This window comes from Heptranchias perlo, chromosome 13, assembly GCF_035084215.1.
Source record: "Heptranchias perlo isolate sHepPer1 chromosome 13, sHepPer1.hap1, whole genome shotgun sequence".
In the NCBI taxonomy this organism is placed as follows: domain Eukaryota; kingdom Metazoa; phylum Chordata; class Chondrichthyes; order Hexanchiformes; family Hexanchidae; genus Heptranchias; species Heptranchias perlo.
Genome location: NC_090337.1, coordinates 4714218 through 4731020, shown reverse-complemented (window position 1 = coordinate 4731020; position 16803 = coordinate 4714218). Strand labels below are relative to the sequence as shown.

Genomic DNA, 16803 nt, shown 5'->3' with positions numbered 1-16803 from the left:
TCTGCACCCGATCATGGGCAGGGAGAATCCCAGAATGTTGGGAGCCAGTGAAGTCTACTGAAACCTTCTAGTGGATGCACAGAACAGTCATCAATGCTTACTCCGAGGCCCATGTTATAGTGGTGTCTTCTTAAAGTTGACCTGGTTTCCTGTCTTGTGAGCTACTATTTTGAGTTAAAATCTTTTGGGTGAGGGGGAGAAGCCACAATCATATTGAGAGGGGCTTCTTCCTGGATTGAAAAAATGAAAATGAAAGACATGTATTTCTATAGGGCCTTTCATGACCTCAGGATGTCCCAAAGTGTTTCACAGCCAATGAGGTACTTTTGAAGTGCAGTCACTGTTGTAATGTAGGAAGCGCAGCCAATTTGCACACAGCAAGATCCCACAAACAGCAATAACATAACTGACCAGATCATTTGTTTTAGTGATGATGGTCGAGGGATAAATATCGGCCCAGGACACCGGGGAGAACTCCCCTGCTCTTCTTTGAAATAGCGGCCGTGGGATCTTTTACGTCCACCTGAGAGGGCAGACGGGGCCTCAGTTTAACATCTCATCCGAAAGACGGCACCTCCCTCAGTACTGGCACTGGGAGTGTCAGCCTGGATTTTGTGCTCAAGTTTCCGGAGTGGGGACTTGAACCCACGACCTCCTGACTCAGAGGTGAGAGTGCGACCCACTGAGCCACGGCTGGCATGAATATTAGCCAAAATTAAACTTAAATCAAGTTTCCTCTCCACCCCCACCACCCCTCCCAAACCCGGTTCTCTTTCCTCCCTCGTTCTCCTGCATTGGTCCAGTTCGCAGGAGTTGGCCGCTCTTCAGTGCCTCAACACAAGTGTTCTTTCTCCATGGGTGAGTCAGCAGGTCAGTTTGATTAAAGTCCGATCCCCATGCCATGCAGACACACCCCGGCCTTCCGGCAGGGATCGCTGGATAGTATCGGAAGCAGGAATTACCCACTCCCCCGCTCTTTCCCCCGTAGCCCTGCAAATTCCTCCCCTTCGAGTATTTATCCAATTCCCTTTTGAAAGTTATTATTGAATCTGCTTCCACCGCCCTTTCAGGCAGCACGTTCCAGATCATAACAACTCGCTGCGTAAAAAAATTCCTCATCTTCCCTCTAGTTCTGTTGCCAATTACCTTAAATCTGTGACCTCTGGTTACCGACCCTCCTGCCACTAGAAACAGTTTCTCCTTATTTACTCTATCAAAACCCCTCATAATTTTGAACCCCTCGATTAAATCTCCCCCTAACCTTCTCTGCTCTGAGGAGAACAATCCCAGCTTCTCCAGTCACACCCCTAGCAGGAACAATGTCAGTCAATCATTCCCTCCCTGCCCCTCCCCTCTCACAATCCCAATGGGTGATTCCAACATGAATTTCCTGGTCCCCAAGAATAGACAGCCCCATCACCAAAAACTGAAGTAAAAATAAGTCCACCAAATTGTCTCTTATATTTCTTTAAAAAAAAACTCCAACGACAGTAATGTAAAATTGAATTTCAACTAAGCTTTCTGACCATTGGGTTAATTGGGTGAAACCATCTTGAATGACACTGGTACTTCTGAGTGAGAGTCAAGGGAAGCCTTGCTTTACTTTTACATAGAAATTACAGCACAGAAACAGGCCATTCGGCCCAACTGGTCTATGCCGGTGTTTATGTTCAACACGAGCCTTCTCCCTCCCTACTTCATCTAACCCTATCAGCAAATCCTTCTATTCCTTTCTCCCTCATGTGTTTCTCTAGCTTCCCCTTAAATGTATCTATGTTATTCACCTCAACCACTCCTGATGGTAGCGAGTTCCACATTCTCACCACTCTCCTGAATTCCCTATTGGATTTAATAGTGACTATCTTATATTTCTCTACGTCTACCCTAATCAAACCCCTTTTTAATTTTAAGGACCTCTTATCAGGTCGCCTCTCAGCCTCCTCTATTCTAGGAAAGAGAGCCCCAGCCTGTTTAAACTTTCCTGATATTTCTAACCTCTCGGTTGTGATATCATCCTTTAGTCCTAGGCTCTCCTTTACACCAGCGTGGTGTAATTAAGAACTGTAACATTGACTGTTCTGTGCAATCACTGTATACAACGTTTATCAGTATTACTTCAGAATAAGCAACGCACAGCCCATTGTCCATGGGTATGTGAAGTGCTGGCCTGCTATTTCATTACATTTATTTTTCCCAAAGTGTTGTTGATTTCTTGGGAATATCATCACTTCCAAGAATATCCCGCATCTTCACATTAAAGTTGAGTGTTACCTGATGCCTCTGTGGCTCATTCTGCGTGTCCTTTGCCTTTCAGCTGTCATGCCAAACTGGAGCGTGTTCACATTTCAGTTAGACGTGCTGTGATTCGGGGTTGGGGGGGGTGGAGAGGGACACGTTTGCCTCCTGTGGGCTTGTCCCCACCTCACAGATGGTGCTTGGGGTTGCTGGGTGTTTTGCATGTCCCACTGCTCAAAGAATCCACTTTATAAGTAGAAGTTGGAAGTTGGCCATTATTACTGGCCGATGTTGATACCCGAAGCCAGATGTTGGCCATTATTACTGGCCGATGTTGATACCCGAAGCCAGATGTTGGCCATTATTACTGGCCGATGTTGATACGCGAAGCCAGATGTTGGCCATTATTACTGGCCGATGTTGATGTGCCAAGCCAGATGTTGGCTTGAAGTTGTGGAAGTCGTCTCCTGGGTTGTGGAGGGCACATGGGGAAGGAGAATAAACTTAGGGAAGAATCTATTTGCACTCATTTGTCATTTTCCAGTTATCAATCTTGTCCTCAATATCCTGTCGTTTGGCCCCATCCTCTTCCTGTTGCTTCCTTTCTGCTAGGCCTACGTGATTCTCTTGCTTGTCTGGAGCACCATCACCACCAAAGACGCTTCTGTATGCTTCTCTCTTCTGTGTCACTACAGCTCTGACCACACTACCCCGCCAACACCTCTTATTACAGATTACACGTTCATGCACGGTACAACCCTCTGGATCTGTATTGCTGCGTGGAGTTTGCAGTAATCGTCAGAGGCAGGACCATAAGGAGGGCAAATCACTCCTAATCATCTGATTTCTCAAGGGATGAAGCACTTCCTAAAATGAAAACACCCGTCCTATTAAAAAAGTTAGAGCTCCATAAGTTCCATAGACAACAATTTGGGATTGGGTTGAATAACACTGGTGAAAATTTGTGGCAGCAAGAAACCATGGAATCCCAGGAAAGAGAGTGTGGGCTTATCTGAAACACTTCTAGATTGTTTGACAACATGGTGCAGATGTATTCAACAGAAATATAACATCTGAAGATCAGTAGACAGCAGAGATAGGCCAACAAGGTTTCAATTTGGAATTATCCCTTTCAGACCCTGGTCTGTTTGATCCCCTTCATTCTTCCTCCCATTTCGACAGCAGATACTGTTTAAGAGGGGGAACGACAGCCCCCTTCCCCCCGCCCCTCCAAACCAGTACGTTGCATGAGTTGTTGCTCTTAGTACATCAACCATAGAATCATAGAATCATAGAAGTTACAACATGGAAACAGGCCCTTTGGCCCAACATGTCCATGTCGCCCAGTTTATACCACCGTGGCAATCAATGCAGCCCCAAGCTGATACTTCCAGCTGACGTCACTGGACAGCAATCAAGAGCAAAGATTATCATTTTTTCACCCCCCACCCGCCCAGAGACAGTGAGACCAATTTTATTTGACATATTACAGGCTCTGGTGCGATTAGATAACTCAAACCAGAGCAGGGATTGAACCTGAGACATTGTAGTTCTGTGTGGCTCAGTGCCAACAGGTGTTACATCACTCACTGAACCAATGGCCTCCGTGTCTGTCATTGTTTCTACTTAAGGACATCACCGTTCTCTCTTATTGAGAAAATTAAAGATCAATCTTGCTTTTCTCCAGCGCCTTTCACGACCTCAGGATGTCCCAAAGTGCTTTACAGCCAATTAAGTCCTTTTTGAAGTGTAGACACTGTTGTAATGTAGGGAAACGTTGTAGCCAATTTGCACACAGCAAGATCCCACAAACAGCAAATGAGACAATTGACCAGAAAATCTTTTTTTTTTAAGTGATCTTGGTTGAGAGATAAATATTTTCCATGATGCCGGGGAGAACTCCATTGCTCTTCTTCGAAATAGCGTCATGGGCTCTTTTACATCTACCCGAGAGGGCAGACGGGACCTGAGTAAATAAATTTCTCCACACTCTCAGTGACAATTATAGTGACCTTTAATCACTCACTTCCCTATTTATCCTATTAAAACTGGTCGCCAGTGACCAGTGTCTTCCCAAATTGTTGCAGTTCTTGACCTTGTCTACTGATCTTCAGACTCTTCAGTGTAGACATATTTCTGTTTGCACATTAGTACTTTGCCCTGTTTGCTGTTGTACTAATATCAGTACTCCTGCATAGGAGATACTAACTGGAGAATGACGAGCAGCAATTAGACCTGTTAAATTCATGGGGCCTACAGCACATTGACAAGGAGCTGTTTGCAAACTTTCAACAGGACCTGGAAGTGAATCTCGAAGCTTCGTTCATTGTGAACCAATTTGCATCTAGATTAGAAACTTAATGGCTTGAAAAAAAAAAGGACACATGACAAATTGGTTGTCATTGGTCACTTATGAGTTTTTTAAGCTGCTCATCAGTTGACCCCGCCTTATTTTTTTAATGGAATTTCTTCCTTGAATTGAGGGCTAAGGTAGGACTCTGCCAAGGCTTTGATGGATGAAGCGTGGGAGAGAAGGTGAGGACAATCACAAAATGATGATTAGATTGACGCCAAGCTCAGATTTTCAAAGCCTTAGGCAACATTAGGAAGAGAAGATGCAAGGAGTCATAATTCTTCGACAGCACCTCCCAAACCCGCGGCCTCCGCCGCCTAGAAGGACAAGGGCAGCTGGTGCCCAAATCTTCCAAGTTCCCCTCTACGTCACACACCGTCCCGACTTGGACATATATCGCCGTTCCTTCATCGTCGCTGGGTCAAAATCCTGGAACTCCGTACCTGACAGCACTGTGGGAGAACCGTCACCACACGGACTGCAGCGGTTCAAGAAGGAGGCGGCTCACCACCACCTTCTCAAGGGGCAACTAGGGATAGGTGATAAATGCCGGCCTTGCCAGCGATGCCCACATCCCAAAAACTAATTTTATTAAAAAAAAGATATGAGGTCTTGGGAAAAAATGGGTCAGAGGAGGAGATGGTCGCATTTTCCAAACAATAAAGGAAGGTGGAAGAGCTTCTTTAGTGGCCATTGCGAATTGTCTGGAGACTTTTTTAAATTGTTGAAGGTTCAAGATGTAAACAAGAGATGGAAATGTTTTTGGTTTTAATTCAAAAGCAACTTTACCCTGCCGATGCTGCCTGATTGCTTCCAGGTCCAGAGTAGGTCAACACAGCTCCTGCATGGGCAGGAACTATTGAAACTAAACAAACTCACCCACTTTGAACCAATTTGCTCCTTGCTGCCATCTTTTATATTAAACACTAACCCTGGTGTTGACTATTGGGAATTAAGTCCGGGCGAGGAAAATTGATCTAACACTAACCCCTGCTTGGTGTGGGGAGCAGCTCAAAGCCTACAGTTGCTGGGCTTTAAGGTGACGCGTGATACGCATTGGGTGGTGGGTTGTATTGTGGAAAGGAAACCTCCTGATCTCCCCTTTCCAAGAATGAAGACACAAGGTAGCTTTCTTCAGCTGTGACTTACGGAAGAAGAGACGTTGCATTTCCTGAGATCAGGGGACCGCTGGCCTTCTGGAGAGTTGTTAAGTCAAAATGAATATTTGCAAAACATTCCATCCCGAATCTTACATCCTCCCACCGTGCACGCTGAAAATGATGGGACCCTTTTTGTGTGAGGGGGTTCCCAGAATTGTTCTCGATTGCTGGGGGACCTCCTGCCTAAACTTGAAAGGAATTTGGTGTCGACCCACTCAGATGTGTTGATTCACGTTTGGAAGTCAGAAGCTGAAGTTTGGATTTTGATCGACCTGGAACACTGAAAATAGCACCTCGTGCCATCCAACGCAGCTATGACCTTTAAACTTCCTCTCACTATTTCCAGTGTCTCTTGGGTTGTCAAGGGTTGTGGCTCTGATGGGACTTCCTGGTCTCTCCATGATTGAACCTCCAACATCTGGGGGAATGCTTGCTTGAAGCTGTTGGGGAATTAATAGCCGGCACCTTGACTGATCTGAAATTTTCTAATTTCTTCGAACCGAATGTTTTTAAATTCCACAATTTATTCTGCTCGATTCGTAATTGTGCCCCTTAACCATGAGCCTGTGATACCAGAAGGATTGGTCCCCTCGCATGAGAGGCTAGAAATGACTCGGTGGATGAAAGCTTAACTTGTTCATGTGGCCTCCCTCTGTTGGGTGTTTTAGCGGAGGTGTTAACCCATTTAAAATCAATTAGTTAACACCCATGTTAAAACAGCAGTTGGGGAAATGACCTATGAATGGGTTAAGTATTCTCCGCTAACGTTGCGAATGGTCATTTCTGGGCGATTGTCTAGCGGCATAATACAAAATACCCAAACTGAAAACATTCACAAATGGTGGATAGAGAGAAAAAGATGAGCTAAAATCCTTATTGGTCATAGACCATTAATCTCTGAAACACTATAAGAGTTATGCCGTGTTTCTAATTACTATCAGCTTCAGACAGGTTAGTACCAAGTATTAATCATCTTTGCCTGACCTTTTGGTGTGCTATGTTTTGGTGTCTCAGTCATTAATCTGCTTTGAATACATGAGGACGTTCATTGTGTAGCTGGCGCCTACAACACACAGGTTTAATCTGAAGCAGAATATTTCAAACCCTTGGAACGTCTGGAGATTTTCACCCATCTCCGATCAGGAATGTAAAATACAAACACAATTCCAGCCATCGTAGATATGCCCTTGAACTCTAGGCCTTTAAAGCCTCTCGAGATCTGAAATTTTGGGATAGCCCCATTGTCGACCTCTTCAGTACAGTGTCTGCCAACTCCCATGTATTTTATCCCCTGATTTGATTTGTATTTTACCCTAATTTTTCCACCCCTTCCTACTTCCTCCCTTCCTCTTCTGTCTCATTTGGAATGTGTTCTTTTGGGCCCAAGTTGGCCTTATTTTTTTGATGGGCATCCCATTCCTCTCCACCCCGCCGATAAAACACTCCGGTGCCTTGCTCGTGTGGCTATTCGTGTGCGCGTGCTTAAAGACCCGTGAGTGTCAGCTGGCTATCCGGCTCTGGGGGTGCCTCGCAGGCCAGACCAATCCGGTCTATGCCCAGTGTCCGCTCGTTCGCACTTTCCAGCAAGAGTCGCCGGATCACAATTGGAAACGGGACCTCTGCTCCTCCTCTCTTCAGCCCAACGGAGCCGCGAGGAGGTGAAAACCCCATTGTTTCCCCTTTGCTCGTGTCGTTGTCGAGGAGGACTGGTTCTAAACCGAGGAACGTTCCGGTTTCCTTGTGATGTCACGAGGAAGCTATTATGAGACGAGGGGGGGGGGGGGGGAAAAAAACTCCCTGATGGAATTGTACGGGATAGTATCCAAAAGTGGGGTGAATTCCAAGACCTCCCTCCGCCCTCTGGCACTGGGTCTTGTATTCTGCTTTGGGTTAATATGAGTGTTGGGAGACGTTTTGCTGTGCAGGGTTGTGAAGATGCTGTTTTGAGGTCGCTAATGCTGCTCTTTCCCCCCCCCCCCCCCCCCCCCCCCACCCTCCCACGCCCTTTGTCTTTTAGGTGGAAGAACGTTCAAAGTTAAATCGCCAGAGCTCACCGGCCATGCAGCATAAGATGGGGAACAGAATGTCGGACCCGAGCATGCCCCCTCGCTCCGAGTCGTTCGGTGGTGGGATGCAGGCTGCCAGAACACCGCCAATGCATAGACCTGTAGAGCCTCAGGTAGCAGAGTCCGAGGTTCCTACAGCTCTTCACTTGTTGCATGCATGGGGGGGGGGGGTGGGGCTGGTTGAAATATTATGGGTTGGTGACGTGTTCGGAAGACGTAATGCCTGCTTTGCAGGCTTGGGTAGAATTTTACAGCACAGAAACAGGCCATTCGGCCCAACCAGTCTATGCTGGTGTTTACGCTCCACACGAGCCTCCTCCCTCCCTTACTTCATCTCACCCTATCAGCATATCCTTCTATTCTTTTCTCCCTCATGTACTTATCCAGCTTCCCCTTAAATCCATCTACACTATTCGCCTCAACTACTCCTTGTGGGAGTGAGTTCCACATTCTCACCACTCTCTGGGTAAAGAAGTTTCTCCTGAATTCCCTATTGGATTTATTAGTGACTATCTTATATTTATGGCCCCTAGTTCTGGTCTCCCCCCACAAGTGGAAACATCTTCTCTACGTCTACCCTATCGAAACCCTTCATTATTTTAAAGTCCTCTGTTCGGTCACCCCTCAATCTTCTCTTTTCTAGAGAAAAGTGTTCCAGCTGTTCAGTCTTTTCTGATAGTTATAACCTCTCAGTTCTGATATCAAACTTGTAAATCTTTTTTGCACCTTTTCCAGTGCCTCTATATCCTTTTTGTAACCTTGCGCTGAGGAGTTTGAGACTGACGGACACGAGATCCGATACTGCCCAAGTTGACCGTAGTCTTGGTGGGAATCCTATTCCCCTCCACCCTACTTACTGCATCTGGATCCTGGAGACCAGGCAACTCCAGCAGGATGGGGGGAGACCTGAATGGCGAAGCCTCGTCCAGCTACCAGTGCTTGGTTCCTTATGGCTGGATCACAGCCATGTTGGTGCAGGACCTAAAAACAGGAGGACAACTTGTGGTGTGGTGGTGGGGGGGGAGATGTTAGGTGTCTCCGGACACAAGGTGTCTCTTCTGGGCCACGTCTAAATCCAACCATTCACGATGAATGTTTCTTCAGCACACCTCGTGAGTTCTGCTGGAGCCGGTGATTTGGACATTGTGGGCCAGGAGCCCACTGCTGAGAAGCCTTGGCAGTGAAGTGGGTGAGTGTACTCTCTTCTGGGACCCGTGTCTGAATCCAGCCCGGAGTGACAGGACTGAAATCTATTCACTTTTTTCCAGCTGTAATGTGTTTGGGTAGTCTCAACGCAGATTATGGTGGGCATGAGGCCCACAGGCATAAAACCCCCTAATTTGGCACACATTGGCCCCAAATTGGAATTGTCATTCATCAAAAGGGGTCTTAAAGATGTCCGATGTGGAAAATGGAAAGATGTAGTTGGGTTGCTCTTTTTGGAATGGGATGGAGATACTCTGAAGGGGTAGAATAGTGGAAACTTCACTTTGGATCTAACTTATCTGGGAACTCTTTGTTCTGACACTGTGGTGTATAAATTGGACCTCATTGCACCCGTTCTGTGAGGGCCAATTTCGGGGAGCAATGTCTCACGCCCCAAGGATGCCTGAAAGACACTGACCTGATGTGTAAATGAGGGACCCTAACGCTTGTTGAAAGCCCCACTCCCCCCCCCCCCCCCCCCCGCTGAAATTGGAGAGTGATGAATGGAGCAGGAGCTGGGCAGCGGTTCAAGAAGGCGGCCCACCACCACCACCTCAGGACAACTAGGGATGGACAATAAATGCCGGCCTTGCCAGCGACTCCCGAAGAATGACTTAAAATAAAAAATATGGATGAATATAGCTCATCCCAAGACCTGCATTTCTATAATGTTTAAGGGGGACATTTTGGAGCTGGAAGATGGGGGTTAGGAAGGAGTTAAATGCAACGTCAAAGAGCAGGAGGTAGGGTCTTTAGGAGACTTTTGAAGGCAGGTAGGAAAGTCCAGAAGGGCCTCTGTCTTCACCCTTCCTCATCATCATCATTATCCTCATCATCATTATCCTCATCATCATTATCATTACGTCCGGCTGCTTTTTAAAGGATTCTAGGGTTTTAGCCCTTCATTTTTTTCATATCCAAAAACCTCCTTCCACGTGACGGTCATTCTGTGTGAGGAACTCCCTAAGTTTGGGCCTCAAATGTGCCACGAGGTAATGTGCGGATTGACAGATCTGGGAGGTAACTCTGATTTCCTTCTGCGTAGGTCCAAGTAGCTCACCTGGTGCCGCTGAAGCCCCAGGCCACTTCAATGACCGGCTCCCAATCCCTTCACGAGCAGCCAACTAAGAGTATGTCCAGTGCTTTCCATTCGCAAGAGGGACTAATGTCACACCGCGGTGAAATGCCGCGGCAGAACTCCGACCCCACATCGGAGACCCCGCCCCTCCCTCCCCGAATCGGGTCAAGAGAAGAAAAATATGGGGGCAGCGCCTGGCTCAGGCAAGAGGAGGACACGCCCCCCAAGGTAATCACATCGTTGTACGTCTCTCTGCAAGGCTGCATTGAGGTCTATGAAGGCAACCAGAGATGTTCAGGGCCAACCAGTAGGATCGCCAACTCTGGTTGGACGTATTCCAGGAGGTGTCATCACACAACCTCAAACCGCCCCACCATTGGTCGCCCGACACGTTCAACCTCACGGTGCCCCGCCTTCCCCCAGCCAATTAGAAAGTGAAGAGACTCTTTGTTACCCAATTGGATGATTCTTGGCAGTCGGTCAAACAGCCCTTTTCCTTCCCCCCCCCCGCCACCCCTATTTCCAATATTTTTATAACTAATTAATGAAAGTGTTGGGGAGAAAAATTGTGTTTTATTTCATTTTCTTCAGTGTGTTGATCGCTGTAGCGTCAGGGAAGTTAATCTTTAATTCCTCGAGACTCCAGGACAGTCCTGGAGGGTTGGAAACCCCTAGGTCCAAGGTGGGTTCTATCAGCATTACACTTGGCTCTTGCCTGGTCAGTGGCATCCTCCTTTAGCACCCTTCAGTGGTAGGAGGTTAGATTGGCACTCGTACAACCTAAAGGGGTGAGAAACCTGGGACTAAGTTCCAGTGCAGGTGAGGCCCTGAATTTCCATGGAGATCTCCTAATCTCCTGCGTATCTTTGGCCTGAAATTGGCGGAATTCCAGGCTGTTTTTTTGGCTGGTTAGGTTGTTTATCCAGGGGCTTTTACCGAACTCTCACCTCCATAAAATCATAGAATGATAGAGCACAGAAGGAGGCCATTCGGTCCATCGTGCCTATGCCGGCTCTTTGTAAAAGCAATCCAATTAGTCCCACTCCCCCTGCTCTTTCCCCGTAGCCCTGCAAATTTCTCCTTTTCAAGTATTTATCCAATTCCTTTTAGGAAGTTATTATTGAAACTGCTTCCACCGCCCTTTCAGGCAGCGCATTCCAGATCAGAACAACTCACTGTGTAAAAAAATTTCTCCTCATCTCCTCTCTGGTTCTTTTGCGAATTACCTTAAATCTGTGTCCTCCGGTTACCGACCCTTCTGCCACTGGAAACAGTTTCTCCTTATTTACTCTGTCAAAACCCTTCATGATTTTGAACACCTCTATTAAATCTCTCCTTTAACCTTCTCTGCTCTAAGGAGAACCTTTATGGAGATTCCAGAGTTTCAGAAAGTAAGTGGATGCCTTCTGGTATCTGAAGGGATTTGCAGTTGCTCGAGGTATCTTACAAGAAAGTAAAGACGTAATTGGGTACCTGAGACCAACGGCCTTCTCCTGCCTGCAAGTCTTCACCCAAGTGTCGTCAGTCTGTGTGTGAGGATCGGGGAATATGTTCCATTCTAGTGTCAGCTTGGCTCAGTGGGTAGCACTCTTCCATGAATCAGAAGGTTTGTGGCTTCGAGCCCCACTCCAGAGATTTGAGCACATAAGTTGATGCTCCCAGTTCCACGCGGAGGGGGTGCTGCACTGTTTGAGGGGCATGGAGCCGTTAAACCAAGGCCCTTTCTGCCTGTTCGTGGGCTCGGGTTGATGTTAGAGATTTGGAGCTCTGTGTAAATGCTGTTCAGGCTGACTCGCTGGGGTTCCTCGCAGATCCTCCGCCAAAGTTACAGCGGACCCCAGCCCCCCCCCCCCCCGCAAAAATTCAACCCCACCGTCTCACCGTCAGAAAAGCAGGGAGTTCTCCCCGGTGTCCCGGGGCCAGCTTTCCTCCCTCAACCGACACCACCAAAAAGCGGGTTAACTGAGCATTTGTCCCATTGCTGTTTGTGGGGTCTTGCTGTGCACAAAATGTCTGCCGTGTTTGCCTGCATAACAACAGCCACTGCACTTCACTGTGATTAACTGTAGATGAAAGAAGCACTTTGGGACTTTTCTGAGAGACGGGATAAGGCCCCACCTAAAGATAAGTCTGTTCGCTGTCTCTAAATCGCTAATTGGTGGAAACTACAGACCTAGCAGTGCCTCATGGGGCAAGTGAGTCAATTTAGGGTAAAACCCCTTCCCTATCGCTCAGTGGTCGAGTATAAAATTCAATTAATAAATTTCCACTTGGTCCATCTGACATTAGAAAATTGTTTCCAGTCAGATTCAGCCATAGGAACAGGAGGAGGACATTTCAGCCCCTCGAACCTGACCCCCGCCCCCCCCCCTCTCAGTCAGATCATGGCTGATCTGTATCTTGTTGGGTAAGGGATACAGAACCAAGGTGGGTACATGGAGTTAAGATGCAGATCCGCCATTCAATTAAATCATGGCAGAACAGGCTCAAAGGGCTGAATGGTCTCCTGTTCCTAAGCTCCTTCCTCAACCCCATGTTCCCGCCTTTGCCCCATATCCCTCGATACCCTTACCCAACAAAAATCTATCGAGCTCAGTCTTGAAAGCTCCAATTGACCCCCAGCACCCACAGCCTTTTGGGGGAGAGAGTTCCAGATTTCCACTCCCCTTTGTGTGAAGAAATGCTTCCTGATTTCACCCCTGAACAGCCTAAGATTAGCCCCCTTGTTCCGGACTCCCTCCACCAGAGGAAATAGTTTCTCCCTATCTACCCCATTGAACCCCATTATCATTTTAAAGACCTCGATCAGATCATCCATTAACCTTTTCGTGCCAATATGCAAATTGGACCAAAGTCCCACATTAAACCCTGAATCTCCTTTCCCTTTTGGCCGAATTAGCAGCCCTGTTACTGCCTCTATCCCACCCACCCCCCCCCAACTCTCCCCTTTCCCAATTCTCCAGTGATTCCCGCCGGCTCTGCCTGGCTGACGAGAATGTTTAATTTTTATACACAGGTCCCTCAAAGGACAACGTCCATTTCCCCGGCTCCGGGGCGTAAGAATTCTCCAGGAAACGGCAGTGGATTGGCAAACCGGCCCGGCACCCAGCCAATAAGAGCAAGGTAACGGAAACCGAGGAAGGATTTACCTGGCAACAAGTTCCCAGGCCTGTATCGTAACAAAGATAGCTTCAATTTGCGGTTTCAGTCAGGGTGCTGTAGGGGTACAGTTGTGTCTTGGTTATGAGTGATCCGTAATCTGGGATCCAAGGGGAACTAGGGAAATCTCACAACCAGAAGATAGACCCATGAAGCTGCCGGATTGCTGTAAAAACCCAACTGGATCACAAACGTCCCTTTAGATACAGAAACCTGCCGTGCTTACCCGGTCAGGTCAGTCGTCGTTCAGTGGGCAACACTCTCGTCTCTGAGTCGGAAGGTCGTGGGTTCGAGCCCCGCCCCAGAGATTTGAGCGCATAATCCAGGCCGACACTCCCAGGGAGTGCTGCACTGGGAGTGTTGGCCTGGATTATGCGCTCAAATCAGGGAGTGCTGCACTGTCTGAGGTGCCGTCTTTCAGATGAGACGTTAAACCGAGGCCCCGTCTGCCCCCTGAGGTGGACATAAAAGATCCCATGGCCACTATTTCGAGAAAGAGCAGGGGAGTTCTCCCCAGTTTCCTGGGCCAATATTTACCCTTCAAACAACATCACTAAAAAAACAGCTTATCTGGTCATTTGTCTCATTGCTGTTTGTGGGATCTTGCTGTGCGCAAATTGGCTGCTGCATTTCCCTACATTACAACAGTGACTACACTTCAAAAAGTGCTTTGTTGGCTGTAAAGCACTCTGGGACATCCTGAGGTCGTGAAAAGTGCTAATTAAATCCAAGTTATTTTTTTTTGATGTGAACCAGTCCTACACTACGTGATTGTTTCTGCATTAAGCACCAATCGCTACATGCCCTTCTTGGGGGATGAGTGATAAATGGGGTCCTGTCAGGTCGCCTACATCCCGAGAACATCCATGACCCCGGGAGCAAGGGAGAGAAAAATCAATCGCTGCCCGGTCTCCCGATCGCTGCCCAGTCTCCCGATCGCTGCCCGCTGCCCGGTCTCCCGATCGCTGCCCGGTCTCCCGATCGCTGCCCGATCTCCCGATCGCTGCCTGCTGCCCGGTCTCCCGATCGCTGCCCGGTCTCCCGATCGCTGCCCGCTGCCCGGTCTCCCGATCGCTGCCCGGTCTCCCGATCGCTGCCCGCTGCCCGGTCTCCCGATCGCTGCCCGGTCTCCCGATCGCTGCCCGTTGTCCGGTCTCCCGATCGCTGCCCGGTCTCCCGATCGCTGCCCGCTGCCCGGTCTCCCGATCGCTGCCCGCTGCCCGGTCTCCCGATCGCTGCCCGGTCTCCCGATCGCTGCCCGGTCTCCCGATCGCTGCCCGTTGCCCGGTCTCCCGATCGCTGCCCGGTCTCCCGATCGCTGCCCGTTGCCCGGTCTCCCGATCGCTGCCCGGTCTCCCGATCGCTGCCCGTTGCCCGGTCTCCCGATCGCTGCCCGTTGCCCGGTCTCCCGATCGCTGCCCGTTGCCCGGTCTCCCGATCGCTGCCCGTTGCCCGGTCTCCCGATCGCTGCCCGTTGCCCGGTCTCCCGATCGCTGCCCGTTGCCCGGTCTCCCGATCGCTGCCCGTTGCCCGGTCTCCCGATCGCTGCCCGTTGCCCGGTCTCCCGATCGCTGCCCGTTGCCCGGTCTCCCGATCGCTGCCCGTTGCCCGGTCTCCCGATCGCTGCCCGTTGCCCGGTCTCCCGATCGCTGCCCGTTGCCCGGTCTCCCGATCGCTGCCCAGCATCCTCTGCTGGGAACTGTGGGTAAAGGTTGTGTTTGGAAGCTTTCCCTGGAAGTTCTTTTGGTGCGTGTGATGTCCGTCGGTGGAGATGGTTCCAGAACTTTCTCTTCAGTCGAGGATGCTCAGGCGTGTCTCTTCCCTGGTTTCCCTTTGCAGTAACCCCGACCTGCGAAAGAACGAGAATCTACTGGAGACCCCTGTACATCGAACCAGCAGTGGGAGCTCATCCAGTTCCAGTACGCCCAGCTCCCAGCCCAGCTCCCAGAGCAGCTCCCAGCCGGGATCTCAGGCTGGTTCCAACGAACGCAATCAAATCCGAGGTAAGAAAGACCAGGCGTGGGGGGGCGGGGGGAGTGAGGGTAGCTGGGTTGGGTTAGGGTGGGTTGGGGGGAAGGGGAAGTGGGGGGGCTGCTGGGTTGGGAAGGGGGGCCGGGGCGTGTAGTGTTTAGAATAAGGAGAGTTCCAGGAGGCAACTTTGGGCAGACTCATTTTGTGCAGAGTTGGTCTCTGTCTGTCCTTTCTCTTTCCAAAGTTCCGCCTCAGTGACGTTTGTGGAAATTATGTCACCAGACAGTCTTCACGATATCCCAGAAGAGGGAGGGGAAGTTCCTGCACAAAATGGCTGCTCCCAAGTTGCCTCTAACCAACATTGAACGGGTCAAGGAAAAAGTGTCGATCAGGGTACCCTACGACCGGGGAATGGCCCTGTGCCCACGGATGGTCCCTATTTTTCCCACAGCTATTAGTCCGCACACCACATTTGAGAATTATGGGGCATTGTGGTTGGGTGTATTTTCTCCTTCTGTTTCCCACTTCCGGGTAAAAGAATCTCTCCGGTTACTATGGGGATGAGGAACGTGCCTTTGGCTCAATGGTAGGACTGCAGCCTCGGAGTCAGAAGGTGAAGGGTTTGAGCCCCACTCCAGACAGGCCCAGCGAGTGGAGACTAGAAGATGGTCTCTAAATATGGAGTAGACGTCCAGCGGGGGGACTCGCAGCCGGACGGGGTGACCACTGGCTCAAGGGTAGTATTCCTGCCCTCTGAGCTAGAAGTGTTGGGCTCGAGCCCCACTTCCAGGCAGTCCCGGTGAGCGGATTGACGTCCAGCTGGGGTATCATGGAATCGTAGAAAATTCACGGCACAGAAGGAGGCCATTTGGCCCATCCCGTCCGCACTGGTGGAAAATGAGCCACCCAGCCTAATCTCATCTTCCAGCGTTTGGTCTGTATCACTTCAGGTGCGCATCCAGGTACTTTTTAAATGAGTTGAGGGTTTCTGTCTCTCCCACCCTTTCAGGCAGTGAGTTCCAGACCCCCACCACCCTCTGGGTGAAAAGATTTTTCCTCAACTTCCCTCTAATCCTTCTACCAATCACTTTAAATCTATGCCCCCTGGTTATTGACCTCTCCGCTAAGGGAAATAGGTCCTCCCTATCCACTCTATCTAGTCCGTCATAATTTTATTCACCTCAATTAAATCACCCGTCAGCCTCCTCTGTTCCAAAGAAAACAACCTCAGCCTATCCAATCTTTCCTCATAGCTAAAATTCCCCAGTCCTGGCAACATCCTCGTAAATCTCCTCTGTACCCTCTCTAGTGCAATCACATCTTTCCTGTAATGTGGTGACCAGAACTGTACGCAGTACACAAGCTGTGGCCTAACCAGTGTTTTATACAGTTTCAGCATAACCTCCCTGCTCTTATATTCTATGCCTCGGCTAATAAATGGCAGTGGTTCAAGAAGGCGGCTCACCAGCACTTTCTCACGGGCAATTAGGGATGGGCAATAAATGCCGGCCTTGCCAGCGACGCCCACATCCCATCAATGAATTTTAAAAAATGAATAACAGCTTGAGTAGCTGT

At 49.2% G+C, this 16803-nt stretch overlaps 1 protein-coding gene across 5 annotated transcripts in view; it reads left to right on the top strand.

The window, feature by feature from the left end:
* The window catches only part of LOC137331230 (traf2 and NCK-interacting protein kinase-like), a 177805-nt gene that overhangs the window by 120627 nt on the left and 40375 nt on the right, over positions 1-16803 (top strand). For 3 of the 5 annotated variants that reach the window (XM_067994871.1, XM_067994867.1, XM_067994872.1), the window contains 4 exons: positions 7766-7927; positions 10066-10326; positions 13115-13221; positions 15097-15260. In XM_067994871.1, coding sequence (XP_067850972.1) covers positions 7766-7927; positions 10066-10326; positions 13115-13221; positions 15097-15260 — 694 coding nt within the window. Of the gene's footprint in view, positions 1-7765; positions 7943-10065; positions 10327-13114; positions 13222-15096; positions 15261-16803 lie in introns of all 5 variants that reach the window. The other 2 variants (XM_067994870.1, XM_067994868.1) reach the window with 2 other exon arrangements.